This window comes from Sylvia atricapilla, chromosome 2, assembly GCF_009819655.1.
Source record: "Sylvia atricapilla isolate bSylAtr1 chromosome 2, bSylAtr1.pri, whole genome shotgun sequence".
Taxonomy (NCBI): Eukaryota; Metazoa; Chordata; class Aves; order Passeriformes; family Sylviidae; genus Sylvia; species Sylvia atricapilla.
This window is the reverse complement of record NC_089141.1, coordinates 44,995,895-45,011,360: the sequence shown is the minus strand read 5'-3', so window position 1 is coordinate 45,011,360 and position 15,466 is coordinate 44,995,895. Positions and strand designations below refer to the sequence as shown.

At 38.6% G+C, this 15,466-nt stretch overlaps 1 protein-coding gene across 4 annotated transcripts in view; it reads left to right on the top strand.

Annotated features, from left to right (window-relative positions):
* ATP8A2 (ATPase phospholipid transporting 8A2) overlaps positions 1 to 15,466 on the top strand; it is a 302,495-nt gene that overhangs the window by 39,414 nt on the left and 247,615 nt on the right. For 3 of the 4 annotated variants that reach the window (XM_066313085.1, XM_066313087.1, XM_066313086.1), the window contains exons 7-14: positions 2,249 to 2,289; positions 4,103 to 4,176; positions 7,208 to 7,277; positions 8,732 to 8,859; positions 9,879 to 9,990; positions 10,546 to 10,711; positions 12,991 to 13,118; positions 14,273 to 14,350. In XM_066313085.1, coding sequence (XP_066169182.1) covers positions 2,249 to 2,289; positions 4,103 to 4,176; positions 7,208 to 7,277; positions 8,732 to 8,859; positions 9,879 to 9,990; positions 10,546 to 10,711; positions 12,991 to 13,118; positions 14,273 to 14,350 — 797 coding nt within the window. The remainder of the gene's footprint in view (positions 1 to 2,248; positions 2,290 to 4,102; positions 4,177 to 7,207; positions 7,278 to 8,731; positions 8,860 to 9,878; positions 9,991 to 10,545; positions 10,712 to 12,990; positions 13,119 to 14,272; positions 14,351 to 15,466) is intronic. The other variant, XM_066313088.1, reaches the window with a different exon arrangement.

Below are 15,466 nucleotides of genomic sequence, written 5' to 3'. Positions count from 1 at the left end.
GTGTATTGTATAAATATAGAGAGCCCAGTAATAACTGTTCTGATGTATTGATCCTCCCATTGCCAAATAATAGAATAAGTAATGAGCATTTAATATTGCATGGGATGAGCTCAAATATTAGACAAGCACCGGGCTAGCAAAATCTGGAACTTGACTGATGGGAGATGCTTGCCCTTCAGGAGCCTCACCTCAAAAGGCCCTGCATGGCTGGATGCAAGTGACAGCATTAAGTCCTAGATCTAGAACTGGGTTTTGGTCTTGGAAAGCCCTAGGTAGAAGGTTTATATTGCAGCTCTCTTTTAGAGTTGAAGCAGTCTTTTTAGGAAGTTGTACTTTGTTACTTTAACCAAGTACCTTTTGACAACGAATAATTCATTGGTTGTACCCTACTATAAATATTCTAGAGAGTACATGTCCCTTTCTGTCCTTTGGAGTACTCCTATAAGACTGGGTTAAGCAGAGTAGGAGGTGTGAAATTGCAACCCCAAAATTTCTGAGCTCTTTTATGCCTAATGGAAGTTTTCACCTTAGACTGTGGGATTATGTGTTTAAAAGGAAATAGTTCAGTAATAGAACAGTAAGAAAATAGCTTCAGTAATTTGCTTGGCTGTTTAATTTTAATCCCTAATTTGACTTCAGTAAGCATTGCAAGTGAAATTGTTTTCTGAAATAAATTGCCTACTACACCAAATCTGTAGCTCCTGAAGCTGCAAAATAACTTTGTGTGTCAACAGTGTTAACAGAATGTTTACTGAAACATCTGCAAAGCTTTCTGGTAGAATAGGGAGCCATCTAAACCACGGCGCAGGGGATGTTGAGTGTTAGAACTCCTCACTGAAGGATCAAGCTTTGAGTAAATGCTGTAGGTATTTGGCTTTTCCTTTGAGATTCTGGATTCAGGGCTTCTCCTGAGTTCTGAACTAAGCCAAGCTCAATTCAAGAACAGTGTATATGGGGGATGTATAAGGGGCACACCCAAACTGTTCTTCCCCTAAACTGCTGTACTTGTTTGGCTGAAAGCTCAGCTGTTTTTAGACACATCACTGGCAGTACTTCAGTTGCTGCCCACCAATTTTTTGTTAAATAGTTTACTTCACTGCAGTCCATTCACAATATTAAATATCAGGATTCAGTGCTTCAGTGTGTGTGGCCTGAGAACAGGAGTCAAGAGGTTTCTTCTGCTTGATCTGTTCTGACAAGTCTTGCATTCCTGTTTGTGGGATGGCCTATCCTGGGTAGGATGGTCGAGGCTGTATTCAGCAGAATTTTCTTCTGAGAATAGGGTATTATTTTCCAATCAGCCACATGTATGAAATGCATAGGGTTGAGAAGGTTGTTCATGTTCACAGTAGGGGACTGACCTCTTCAACTTGGATCTGTTGTACACTGCACTTTGTGAACACTTCTGAAAACTGGCTGCAGCTGCTTTCAGTGAAGGTGAACTTGCTGTGCTTGGACCTGAACTGGACTAGGTTACTCAGCAGTAATTGGGCATATTTGACCTTACTGTTTGGCTGGAGAAGTACTAAGTACGTGTAGAATCACCTAGAGGAGGTGCTTGGGTGGAAAAGCAAGCTGTGGGGTAAATGACTGATGAGTCTGTTGAGATGGCAGTGTAGAACTGGAGTCCTACAGAAACAAGGTCTTGTTTTGTTTTTCTTGTTTCAATGTGAACTTCAGCAGTAAGGATTCTCCTTCTGCTAAAGCTGATTGTTGCTTTTCAGTAGGGCTTTGAGCCTTCTTGGCAGTTAAGACTCAGATTTATATGAGCTGTGGTAATGGTAGTGAAGTTGGATGTCCCAGAGTCAAAGTATTATGAATAAAATGCAAGGAAAAAGATGAGAAGTGAAAATTCTCTTGTAAATCATACACAGAGTGAAGGTACTTCCTGATACTGATTGACAGTGAGCAGTAATGCCTGTTGTTTTAAGGAAGGTCATTTCCCAAACAAGAAACAATGCTGCCCATCTGCATGTTAGTATGAAGTGATGCCATGAAGAAATCAGGCCACCAACTGTTGTCTGGCAGGTGATAAAAATTATATAAATATGAAGGGCAGATTCTTCCTCTGTCTTGGATTCAATGCCTACAGCTGTGAACAAAAGGAAGTTCCAGCTTCTGAAAAATACATTTCTGATTTTTGTGTTGATTCCTATTGTGTTTGCTACTGCTGATACAGTTGTTTTGAAATTTGTCTGAATTATGGCTATTTATTCTGTAATCTAACTTTAAGCATATTTTTTTCCAGTTCTAAGAAATGGGATGTGGCAGAACATTATGTGGAAAGAGGTAAATAAAACCTGAGCATGGGAAGGAGGGAAAGCAATTGTTCAAAAATTACTCTTGCCAGAATTAATTAGGGGGGCTTAGAATTAATGTCTACTACATGAGAATTCTCTGCCACTTGGGGTGGGGTGGGGGTGGGAGGGAGCCTTTCTGTTCCAGTAGTCAAAATTGCTCTGAGCAAGGCATCTGAGTACCCATTTTTAAATCCTGGTACTGTGTTACTGTCAAATGCTAATGAACTGTTGTGGTTTTGCTTATGCAGTTAATAGGTAAACTGTTAACAGTATTTTGTTTTTAGTCTGCCTAGAAGAGTAATTTTCACTGCAATGCTGTACCTTTCCTGCAAGTCTAACAGAGACTTACTTGGCTGCCTGTGCTAAAAAGTCCTGGGCTTTGAGACTAATTAGGAAGCTGCTTGCTCAAGTAAGAAACACAAGCCCTGCTGCTACCTGAGGCACTTGGGACTCATGTTCTGTGAAGCCAGGGTCTGGTGAGCTTTATTTCTAAGACCTGGAAGCTGCTGAAGTGCCTTAGGATGTATCGATCTAGTTGTGGCTCTTAATGCCTTTTAAAGGATAAAATTAGCCCTCTTATCTAGTAATTGAGGAAAAAGTACACCCTTTTAAAACCTCTGAGGAATGAGATCAGTCTCAAGACACCTAAAAGTAATCCTGCTGAAGTGGTAGGCTATAGCAGAAGCTGAAGATTGCCCGGGATTCTGATGGCTAGTGTTGGTTCCTGTTTATGCTGTTCCAATTGCTATTTCTGTAGAAAGGACAGTGAATTGGAAGATTAAGGTTGAGGCTGGAATCTGGGTTTTTTATACCCTTAGGCATTTCTTGAATTGACCTGTGTCTGTAACTGCATGTTGTCCAGGCTTGCATTTTTTGTTAAGAAATAACAGTTTCATATTATCCACCTTGGTCACTTTAAGGCATGCTTCTGAATTTTTTTTTCTTGTGCTGAAAGTGGTAGGGAAATTATTTTTAGTGATATCTGAGTAAAACTAATGAATCTGCTTGTTCAAGCAAACCATCTGTTTCCATTTTTTTATAAATTAGTATCTTAAAAGTATTTTAAGCCCATTTCAGACTCTCAGTGGTGCATTGGCATTAAGCAGCCTCATGCTTATCAGACAAATTTGGTTGACTGTATTGAGAGTGCTACTTGACTCTTTCTTGAATGAAAGTCCCATGCATGTGGGACTAACTCAAGGTGCTGGAAAGTTTTAGGCCTGTGTCAGAGGAGACAAAGTATTCCAGAATTCTGAACTCTGCATACCTCTGTCAGAGAAGGACAGGATGGTGTGGATCCATAGAGATACTACTTGCTAGTGACTAGTACGAGCAGTGCATCTAAGGAGATTTAGGGGAAAATGATAGTGATGATTGGGTAGGTAAGAATACAGATAAAGAATAGAAGAAAACTCTTGATACTCTATGAAGGTTAAGTTTAAAGATAAGTTTTTACTAGGGAGAAAAATAAGATTAAAGAAAACACCTGAACTTGGATAATGGCAAAATTATAAAAAAAGTCTTTTTATTAAATATAAGCCACAGAAGTTCCCAATTTCTAATGAGTGTATCTGCCTTTTTTCTCTCTACATAATTGTTTGCTTTGCATTCAGAAAAGGGAAAGCTTTGATATTTCCAAACTTGCAGTGAAAAGTACTCTGACTTTCAGAAACACTGTCTCTAGCTGTTCTGTGCATGATGCTGTTCTTCTGGCTGGATGAAAGAAAATAACAAACTAACATGCCAGACAAGCGAACTGTTTGTTTTTCTCTTCCATGCTACTGTCCTTCTGACCACCACAGGTAGCAGTAGGCGATATTGTGAAGGTCACCAATGGGCAACATCTTCCAGCAGACATGATCATAATATCTACCAGGTATCCTGAATGGGTGTGGAAGTGATGTGTCTGATGAACTGAGGTGCAGAGGACTTGAATCTCTGTATTTGCTATTAATAATACCAGACATCAGATAGCACTAATTCTATTCCACATCTAAAATCAAAATTCAGTCATGACAACATGGCTTTATTAGTCTTTGTTTCATGTATCATTGTAGATAGGCTCTTCTAAATCGAGGTGTTTTCAAGACTTTACTTTATGAATTGCAGGTACATAATACTCTGTATTAATGAGTTTGTTGGAAGACTGAACTTAACATGAGCTTTGTGCAGTCAGTGGTTCTATGGCTTTCCTCCACTTAAATAAAGAAGGTTAAGTTTTCTTCCAATTAATTCCACTGAGTATTCAGCATGTTTTCCTGCACTTCCCCGGGAAGATTTCTCTTTCAAACAGTAAATCTAAAAGGCTTACTCTGTTGCATCAAATGACATCAAATATTAGCTTTTTGTTCACTAATATAGCCATGTGCTATATTCTCTTGGATACAGTACATGTACAGCCCATGTCTAGCATGGTAGCAACAGTAACCTGTTGAGCCCTGTTTGGTTTAGTTTCAAATGTGGGCCAACTTCCTGATGCCCCCCAGGACACACCTGGCCCTCCTGGCTGCCAGGGCACTCCTGACTCCTGCTGAACTTGCCACTGACCAGGATCCCCAGGTGCCTTCCTGTGCTCTCCTTTCATCTCACTCTCCAATCTGTGCACACATCCAGGGTTGCACATATCTACATCTCATCCCAGGTGGAGAATCCAGCACTTGTCTTTGTTAAACTTTGTATGGTTGGTGGTTGCTGAGCCCTCTCATTTGTCAAGGTCTCATAGTTCCTAAGAAGCATTTGAGTGGTACTTGACTGCTAGTATAGGTTCTAGATCATGTAGAACAACTTGAGGCTGAATCAAGACCACAGTTTGCTTAGACAGATGAGGTTTAAACAAGAGACAACAGCACAGCTCCTGTTCTTAAACATGGTTCTAATAGCCAGACCTTATGACACCTCTGTAATTCCCTCCTGTGTGTGTGCCTTTCAATGATGACTGCAGACTGCTGTGGTCTCCAGGTTGCCGTTCTCTTAAATGATCCAGCTTTCAAGGGAACTTTTTTTTCAGGCTCCTGTATTTTCTGCTCCATCCTTCTTATCTGTGCTGTTCCTGGGAGGTTTCAGTTTCTTCTAGGCTGTATGCAGATGCTCAGTCTTTTTGAATTACCACATGATGAATGATAGAGATACCTTTGCTCCATGGTATACAGTATTGTATTTTTTAAAACAAGCCCCAAACCTTAAATAAGCAGTTGTCAACTTAATATGCAGTTAGGCTGAACTTGGACATCAATAATTTTCTGTTGCAGTGTTGAAGAATGTTTTTCTTAAGAACTTCTCTGATGTATTATATTAAAAACCTCTTCTGACTTATTTCTTAACTGTGTGGGCCAGCTTTTTGTTCTACATTGTTCTACTAACCTGCTGTCATTGATAGCCACATAATAATTAGAGAATTTAACCCAAAGCATGTTGATTTGGGAGAAGCTTTGCTTGAAATAAATAGCAATTTCTATGGCAGTTCTGCTTTATAATTGTTATTATTCCCATGATTCCTTTAAATGTCAATACTAAGTGTCCTCAGTTCACCAGAAAGCACTGCATGTTCTGAAGGGGGTGGTTCTTTTGCTTGTATATGTTGCTTTTCTGTGTCTGAGGTGATTGTCAGAGGTAAAATTGACAGTTGTTTTTATCTTGGCTCTCTTTTCCCGTACAGCAAAAAGGTGACATCAGATTTTACATAAAGAATGAATTTACATGAAGGAAGAATATTTTAATTCTAACACAACTTTGCATGGAAATATGTCCACATTTCTCATTTCCACAGTTCATATAATTTCTGTGGAAGTTAGAGGAATTGTATTGGAAAAGGTCTTCCTCCTGGGCTAACCACTTCAGTTGCAGTAGATAAGGTGTTTGACAGACGTAAAATTGGAATCAAGCTGGACTCTAATCAGTGTCTTTCTTGGGTTCAGATTCAAATTGCCTGTGTAGGAGGAGACAAAGAATAGACTCAACCTTGTTTTCTTTTAAAAGCGAAATTAATTGGATAGAATAATCTACCTTCTTACTCTGTTATAAATGTACCAGTCCATTTCTTGATTACTGTTGTCCTAAGGAGCCTATATTACTAACTGCTCTGCTGGTTGAGTACATTTGCTGTTAGAGCAATTGGTTACTTTGGAAAACAAACTAACCCTTTATCATGAGTTTGGGAAGGGATATGCTCAAGAAGCGCTTTCTTGAATCCAGATGAAAAACTGATACAGCTTAGCAGCCTGAGAAGGCAGTTGGCAGAAAAATAGTTCTACTGGTGCCATACAGAGGTTTTGAATCTTGAGTGGTGTGTCAGGAAAAGATGTGGTAGAAGTACCCTTCCTTATCACAGGTACTACCTGTGCAGAGCTTCTCTTTTAGATGTAGATAAGAGCTTGACTAATAGAAAATTCACTTCTAGGAGGAAGATTTTTGTCCCTGTTGGTAAGGGCAGAAACATATCTGGAAGATGCAGATGACTTTAAGCTGACCTTGCAGGCATGATTTTGTGTGTTCAATTCACAGACAGAATTCAATAGCAGAGAGCATTACTGTCTTCATCCAAACATATTCCCTTTTTTATACTGTTTGGTACTTGCTATTTCATCCATAACTCCTGCAGTCAAAAGAAATTTAGTGGATTTCAATTCAAAATAATCCCCGCCAGCTGTCTAAGTTTATCATGACTTGTTAAATTCTTGCTAATCTTTGATTTAGACTTGTCTTTCTCTAGTTTGTTGTGCGACAATATCCAGAGACATCTCTGTTAAATATGTACTTTCAGCCTTCATGGTTGTGTACCACCAGTATGGTTTTCTGTCTTGTACAGTGCATTGAACAATTGTTATATATTATAACAGACTATATTGGTGCAAAAGTAGTGTACAAAAAAGTACTGAGTTTTAATACTGAAAATCTTGCACTCCTTACAGTGAACCACAAGCCATGTGCTATATTGAAACAGCTAATCTCGATGGGGAGACGAATCTTAAAATACGACAGGTAAAACAAAGTGAATTAATTTATTTTCTTTTAGCTATTTAAGACTAGTTATGAAGCAGTATCTAGCTTGCATGGCAACAGTACATGTGGGGTTTTTTTGTTGGTTTTTAAAAAGCATCTTCAAGTGGCTGTAATTTGTGTATTTACCAGATACAAACCCAAGCAGTAATGCATCATGTGCAAGTGTAAGGAGCTAACCTGGAGCAAGTATTTTAGGCCCACAGAGACAAAGCAAACAGACCTTGGGTATGTTTTGCTGAATGTCTACTTAGTGGAATTTAAGTGCTGGACATAAAAAAAAAAAAAAAAAAAAAAAAAAAAAAAAAAAAAAAAAAAAAAAAAATCAGCTGTGCTTGTGATGAGAGTTGCCGTTTTCTCCTGTCACAAGTACTATTTTATGAGCATCATGCAGAGACAGAAGCTGAAAAGGATCTTTATATGTATAACTTAATTTGTTATCTCTTTGTGGTAAGCTGAAGACTTTATTTGGCTCTTTCTAGTTTTGTTAAAGTACTGTTGATTATAGTGTTTAGAAATAGTTAAAATCTTTGGCTTTTTTAATTTAAAAATAGTATTTAGATTAAGGTTTTGAAATGCAGATAATTGGGTTTTAAAAAGCTATATTTGTTCCTTCTTTACTACATTTGTAGAAATGTGATTTACTGTACCAGATCAGTCCACTAAGTCAGATCTTGAGCTCTTGTAAGGTTTTATTTGCTTCAGGACATGCTTAAAGTACAAAAACATGGCCTTGGTCTGGCTTGCAGTGCTGCAGTCAAATTCTGGCAAAAGAAACATGAAATGGATTCCTCTTTTAATAGAAAGGCAGAGAGGTGCTGTGCATGCACTCAGGGGTAGATTGCCAATAATTTAGGTTGCAGTTGCATGACAGGCTAATCATTAATCTTGAGCAGGATCAGACTGTATTGGCTGCCATGGCCCAAGAGAGACTGCACTTAAGAATGACCACATTTAGCAGCCATAACACATCAGCTATATACTTTGTATGTAGTGCAGCTATACTTTGAGAAAAAATCTGTGTCTTTTAATAATGCTTTTCTCCTACTTCCCCCTGCCCGTATCCAACTTTGTGTTTTGGGGATGTTACTTTGCTCTTGGTTAAAGAGAGATCATGTAGGTAGTGTAAGTATCTGTGTAGAGAGTTTCAGTCTTGTTAGTAGGCTCATATGCATCCATGAGACTTCCTTGCAGGAAAGAGCTATTGAATATCAAATAAAAAAAGAAAGCCCTAAAGCGTAACAAAAACCAACCCCAAAAAAGCAACAACAAGATAACTCCCACCAAATCAAAACAGGACCCTCACTGATAAACCTCCACAGATTTTAATTATGTTTTTGGTTTCTAGATTTTAAAAGGAAGCCCCATTTTCCTAGGTTGTCTTCTAATAACAGTTATTGTTAAGAATCTCAATCAGTTTGAATTGTTCTATGCAGGGTTTGTCTCAAACTGCTAGTCTCCAGTCCCGGGAGGAGTTGATGAAAGTGTCTGGGAGGATAGAATGTGAAGGACCCAACCGCCATCTCTATGACTTCACTGGAAACCTGCGCTTAGATGGTCAAAGGTATGACAACAAAGCCACAAATTCATTTGGTTAGGAACCATGTTTCCTCTTCTAGTCTGTAACTCTGAGCACATGCATGTTTTTCCTGGGGAAGAGGAGGGTAATAATTGATATTTATTGGTCAGAGCATCTGCCAGTGTTAGATAACACAGTTCTGTCTTCATATAGAGCCTTCTGTTTGTTATGGGAATATTGATTTCTTTGTAATTAATGGTGATATTTTATTAAAATGCACATGGGAAGTGAAGGGCTCAAAGAAATGGTTGGGGGTTTTAAGGTGTTCTTCTTACACAAGATACACAGAGGAAATGGAAACCTTTCCCTTTCAACAAGAGCCAAAGGCTGCACCAAGGTCAGGTTTGTAGAGAAAAATTATCCCAGACCTAGAGGCCTTGTCAGGGCAACCTTGATTTCGACAACACTTGAAAGAAAAGTATGTAGTTTTAGTACTAAAGTTCAGAGATTGTGAAAGGTTGGTAGGAACGTACGTGTTTTATTTGGCTATACCTGTTTTCCTTCACCAAACATATTCCTTGGACACCTTGGTGCAAGAATAGCAGATGATCACTTGCATCCCACTTGGAAGTCATGTGGTTAATACAGGCTTTCTCAAATGCTTGTTGAATGGTGTATGTGATATAGGATGATTGAAATGGATAGTCTCTTTTCAAGTTCAATGCTTCCCTGTCCTTGATGTGGGAGAGAATGTACTAGCCATGGTCAAGAGCAGAATAATGGCTATTTATTTATTTATTTATGGCTGCCATATAATTTCTTAAGTTTTGGATAATTGGAGCAGCTTTGCCCTACTGTGCTTTAGCAGGCATTTTGCTTACAGATGTTTCAGTGTTTCTTCAGTTGTGTGGACAATCTAAGCTCATTATATTGCTATTACATTCTTCTCCTCTTGTTGTTTGGGGTTGTTTTTATTATTAACTGAGGAGTAAGTTTTACTCCTAGCCTATCTTCTTTCAAATGTTACCAAGAACTGAAAGATCCATGAACTTCTTCCTTTGCAGCCCAGTTCCTGTTGGTCCAGACCAGATCTTGCTGAGAGGTGCACAACTGAGAAACACTCAGTGGGTCTTGGGTATTGTTGTGTATACAGGCCATGATACAAAACTCATGCAGGTAAAAGTTTTAAGGGGTTGAAGGGTATGTTTTGCTAGAAATTGGTCATTTTTCCTGTGTTCTTGTTGTCACTGACTTGATTTTATGAAATGGTTTGACTCATTATAGTTGTTTAAGGCCTGGAGGTTTTGAGGAATGCAGGTGTCTGTTGTGTACTCCAGTTCGCATACGCACATGTGCAAACACACCCTAAAGTTAAGGCAGTTCAATATGTAAGGAGAACTAACTTACATCTTAATTTATCTGGTAGCCAGATGGCATTTAAAACTGAGACTTAATAGCTGAGGACATAGTAATAATCATGGAGATAATTAGATTAAGAGACAGTCCTGTATTGCCTTAATGTCAATTAAGAAGTGCCTGGAGAAACCAGCCACATGTATATGTTGATATGTTGATCACTGTGGCTGACTGTCAGTGGGATGGACAGCAGGTGCTCTAATGGACTTTGAAAGTAAAGGCTGGGTTTGCTTTTGTGTATTTCTCTTGTAAAAGCCATTGGCAGGTTATTTCTTTTTTTTCTTTTTTTTTTTTTTTTCCCCTGCTGCTGTTCAGAATTCAACCAAAGCACCTCTGAAGAGATCGAATGTGGAGAAAGTGACCAACATGCAGATCCTGGTTTTGTTCTGTATTCTCCTGGTAATGGCCCTTGTGAGTTCTGTAGGTGCCTTATTATGGAACAGAACACACGGCGAAGTCGTCTGGTACCTTGGCTCCAACAGTGAGTATGCAGGCACTGAGCCAGTGATGTATCAGACTGTAGGGCCATCCAGGCTCTTACCTTCACTGAATTAATGCATAAAATAAGAAATGAAAGCCCTCAAAAACCCCACATCTTGCTAGTTTTTTGATGACCTCATATTTTGGTTTTTTTGTGAACAGGCTGACATAAGTGAACTTCCCAGTGAGGCTTCTAAAGGTTAAGTAAATATCACTGGGCCAGCACCCAAGGAGCAGGGCAGAGACAGGAGAGGGGCAAGAGTTACTCTTGGATACTGGTGTTCACTTCTTTCATCTCTGTGGAGATAGCATACATGAGGTCTTTCTCAGGGGAGGTCACGTTCTGCAGTCTTATGTGTGTCTGACTGTATTTGACTGCAGGATGGGGAGTTATCAGTCTGATGCTGACTTTAGCTTTATGCTTGTATACAGATGCAAAGGATTTCTGTTGACTTCAGTCAGAAATGCTGATCTGGTCTTTTAGAGAAAATTGAAATGCTAAATATCACAATTCTTATTTATTGGGTAAAGTTTCTGTCTTTGGCTTATGTTTCTTTTTTGTGAGAAAACTGATATCTTAGCATGGTTATTTGAAGGGTTTTATTTGATTTTATTCTTACTCCTCAAATTTGTTAGTTCATTATCGAAGATGGATGTGAACAATTAAATACTCCCCAGTAGACTTCTGAAGAGGTTACATTAGCTATAAAACACGGTGTTAAAACTACTTTAGATGCTTTTGAGATGCAGATCTTTAAGCAGTTATCACAAACTGCAAATGGCTTGTCTGCTGATGATGCAAAACAGATGGCAACTATCTTCTGCAGTTTTAAGAATTGTAGTTGTGGTAGTAATGAAAAAAAAAATCACATAGGAAAAGCATGGAAATGCCCCATATTTGACTCTGGGTTTTGGTTGTAATGTCTTCTTGTAGCAGTATCAGCAACTTTCAGAATTTCTTGCCTGCTGTCCCTCTTGTTTTTTAATGAGTAAGCTTAAATTTGTGCCTTCCAATGACAGAAGTAATACTGCAAAAGATGAATGGATTGAACTCTTGAACTTGCAATATAAAACAGGTGCAACTTGCAATAGACTTAGGATGACATTATAGCCTGTATAGATGCCTTTTTGTAAATTGAATACACAATTTCTGTACCTTCTCTAACTGCCAGATACAGGAAAGACACTTTTTCAGGTTAGGCAGCTAGATGCTAAATTTTGGTTAAATGTCTCATCTCTGTAAAAATTGTATTGGAAAATGTTCCAATACCAAGCATGCTTCTGCTTTCTGTAAACTTATCAAAGATATGGAATTAGGATGCCTTTGAGGTGCCTTTGTCCAAACTCTGATTTTTATTAGGCTTCAGCAATTTGCTGTGGTTTCTGTCTCCTCCTACTTTGCTCCCCTGACTTCTAATTAACTTGTGATGCTGAAAATCCTTAGTTGTGGGCTCTGACCCTGTTGTGGTGGGTGTTCTGTGTGCTGACTGAAGTGCCTCTAAGTTTCTAGTGAAGTGGAGAGCATACAAATGTGGAGGCTTGGATTGTAAAGAGGCTGTGGGCAGCACCATTAACAGGAGCCTTCATCCTGTGTCTCTGCTGAGCCTTGTACATTTCTGCTGGCTGTCTATAAATGCTTTCCCTTTCCTGTAGGACCAGATGTGATGGTAGACTTATTTGGGCAAGTTGCCCAGTGCTGTCACCATTAGTAACAGCTTCTTTGCTTAAGCAGGGTGCCTTAGTTCATGTACTAGTCAACTGATAACCAGCCAACTTGTTCTCGTTTATTTCTTTACTAGGGGTAAATCCTCAATTCTGACAATGCTGTCAGATTTTAGAACTAATTTCAGTGTTTATTTTTTGTTTCCTAACTCCACTGAGGCAAGTAGGCACTTTCTGAAAGATGTTTATATTACTAGTGACGTTGGGGGTTCTTAATTGGGCAGTTGACACGCTAGCTAAATGTCTAAATTGGGTTATAGTGGGGAATATTGTACATCTCATCATCTGCCATGCAAAAAAACCTCAAAAAGATGCTATTCTTTTATATATAGCCTCACCAACCTTGCCCTTCTTCACCTGGTATAAAATGCATGTGTTCTGTAGGTGTTTTATCCATATTCTGTTGAAACCAATATTAAAATGGCCCTTACACTACACATCAACACACTAGCTGATTATTTTAGCATTGCTAAATCTGATTAGGTGAACTCCTTAAAGATGACTGTGCTTATACCATTCACATTTGTCTGCCAATGTCCTGTGTCTTTTGATCCACAGAAATGCTGTCTGTCAACTTTGGATACAATCTGCTGACGTTTATAATCTTGTACAACAACCTTATTCCAATCAGCCTTCTGGTTACATTGGAAGTTGTCAAATTTACTCAGGCTCTTTTTATAAATTGGGTAAGTAGCAAGAATGAATGTATCTTAGTTCTGGATGTTGACATTTAAAATAAAAACCCACTTAACATCTTAGCAAGATTTTCTAATTACTTTTCTGATGCAACTTCTGGGAAAGGCAGGGGGAAACTCAGGATTTATGCTATATCAGTTCTGTGTTTCACAGGAAATGAAAAGATCTAGTCATAGGAAAGTCTCCTGTGCAAGTGATGAGTTGTATTTTAGGCTATTAGGATGAGAAGCAAGTCTCAGCTCTTGGTTGAAGGAGGTCTCTCTGCTGACTCACATTCAGTAATTATCTCTTGAAAACTCTTTGGTGTCTTATAGCTTCTCTCAGACACAGCAGAGGAAAAGACTAGACTTGTTTGAAGATGTGGGGTTTGGTTTTGGTTTGTTTTGTTTTTGCATCCTGAGGCTGTCCTTAAGGTCATCTCTGGAATGGACCATGATGATGTAAGGGATGTAATGGACCATTTTGTAAAGAGATAAGTTGATGCTGCCTCATGCAAACAGTGATCCTTCTGTTCAGGGAAGCTTTGACTTTCTCAAGGTGTGGGCCAAAAATATGGTAATGATGGCTCTTAAGCTGGACATACCAAGTGGAATACCTTTTGTTGGTACACATTAATCCTTGGACTTTGAGTAATGTAATAGGTTCCTATAAAACACATGTAAGTGAAGTTTATTATGTCTGTTCCCTGAGCTGCTTGAAATGTAGCAGAGCTGCATATCAGAGAGGTTGCTTGGGTGTGTGTAGCAGCTGTTTCTTTGTAGTAACAGAAGAAGTTTATTTCACAGAGCCACTAAAATTGTCTCTCATAGACATGGCTGGATTGTTGTAACTGAGCACCTGTGATTAGCATGGCAAAGGCATGAACTTCTTTCTGCTGTGCTGAGTTTGGGTTTTTTTTCTGTTGCACCTTTAGTTTATTAGCTACCTCTAGATGAATGTCTCTTCTCATGTCCATGTAGGATGGAGGTATACTTTGGAAAGGAGACACCTATATTCATCCTGGGATGATGCTTGTCTCAAGCATTCAGAATGCCCAGTCACAGTATTTAAGACAGTCAAGCCAAGTTGTAGCTGACTAAAAGAAGAACAGAGACTTTAGTGTTTAATTTGTGTAACGTTAGTCTTAATTTTGCGCTCATTTCAGGACGTAGATATGTATTACCCTGAAACAGATACGCCCGCAATGGCCAGAACCTCAAACCTTAATGAGGAACTTGGGCAGGTAAGATAACATTTTCTGAGTGTCATGATTGTGATATATTCTCTCAAGAGTGAAGGTATGAGAACAAGATGTACAAGACTTGTACAAGATGTACAAATCAGCTTTATTTGGTTGCTCTGTGGCTCAGGTTAATGGGACATTTTTATTTTCTCTAGTCTGAGTCTTATAAGTGAAATAATGAGATGTCAAAGGATTAAATGTAATGTCATATAGGCAGTTTTATGTTTGGGAATTGAAACTATGCCTTATACTCACTCTAAACTTTATTCTCAAAGGTGAGAGATGTTTTGTGGTTTTGGCTGTCTATGCCAGAACAGAACATGCAGGGCTAAACTTGGCTGAAGAGCAGGCCAACAGCCTAGAATATTATTAGTTTTTGGTGTTTCTGACTGCTTCACAGGAGATGCAAGTAAAAAAAAAGTAGTTGTATTCCCAATTTAGATGTCATGTTCCTTCAAGCATTTATATTTTCTTTTCAGATAAAGATAACTGTATATTAACTTCTAGTTGTTGTAGTTTTGTTTATTTTGCAGATGACATTTCTTTGAACTGCAATGGCTTCCCAAAACAGGCTTACTGAAAAATATGACTTTGCTATTGGAATTCTGTAGTACTGTTGAGAAGTGGTAGCTTTTTTCCTTGGCCATCAATTTATGTATTTGAAATGCATAATAATCCTGCTCATTAAGGGGGGTAATCAATATTCTTCCTGCTTAATCTGATCGGCATTTCTCTTATGAATGCTGAAATTTGATTTCTGTTTAAATCACTTTGATGTGAAATTATCAACCTCCAGATTATAGTGCTATTTTTTCCAGAAGTAAAGGATGTGTGGCATAATGTATGTTGGTGGCACATATGTTATTTTCAGGAATGGCTTACTAGTGATTGTGTGTAACTAGACTGTTTTGTTTTGTGGTTTTTTGTGGGGCTTTCACCATAATAATAATAATTTCACCATAAAAGGAATGACTTAAAATTACTTTTAATGACTTAAAATTCCTCAGAAGTTTGGGTACCCACATTGACTTCTGGCTTGCAAAGGCTTCATTTCCAATGCTATTCAGGAGCAGAGTAGTGCATAGCTAAAGGATCATCTTACAAGTACTGTAGTGC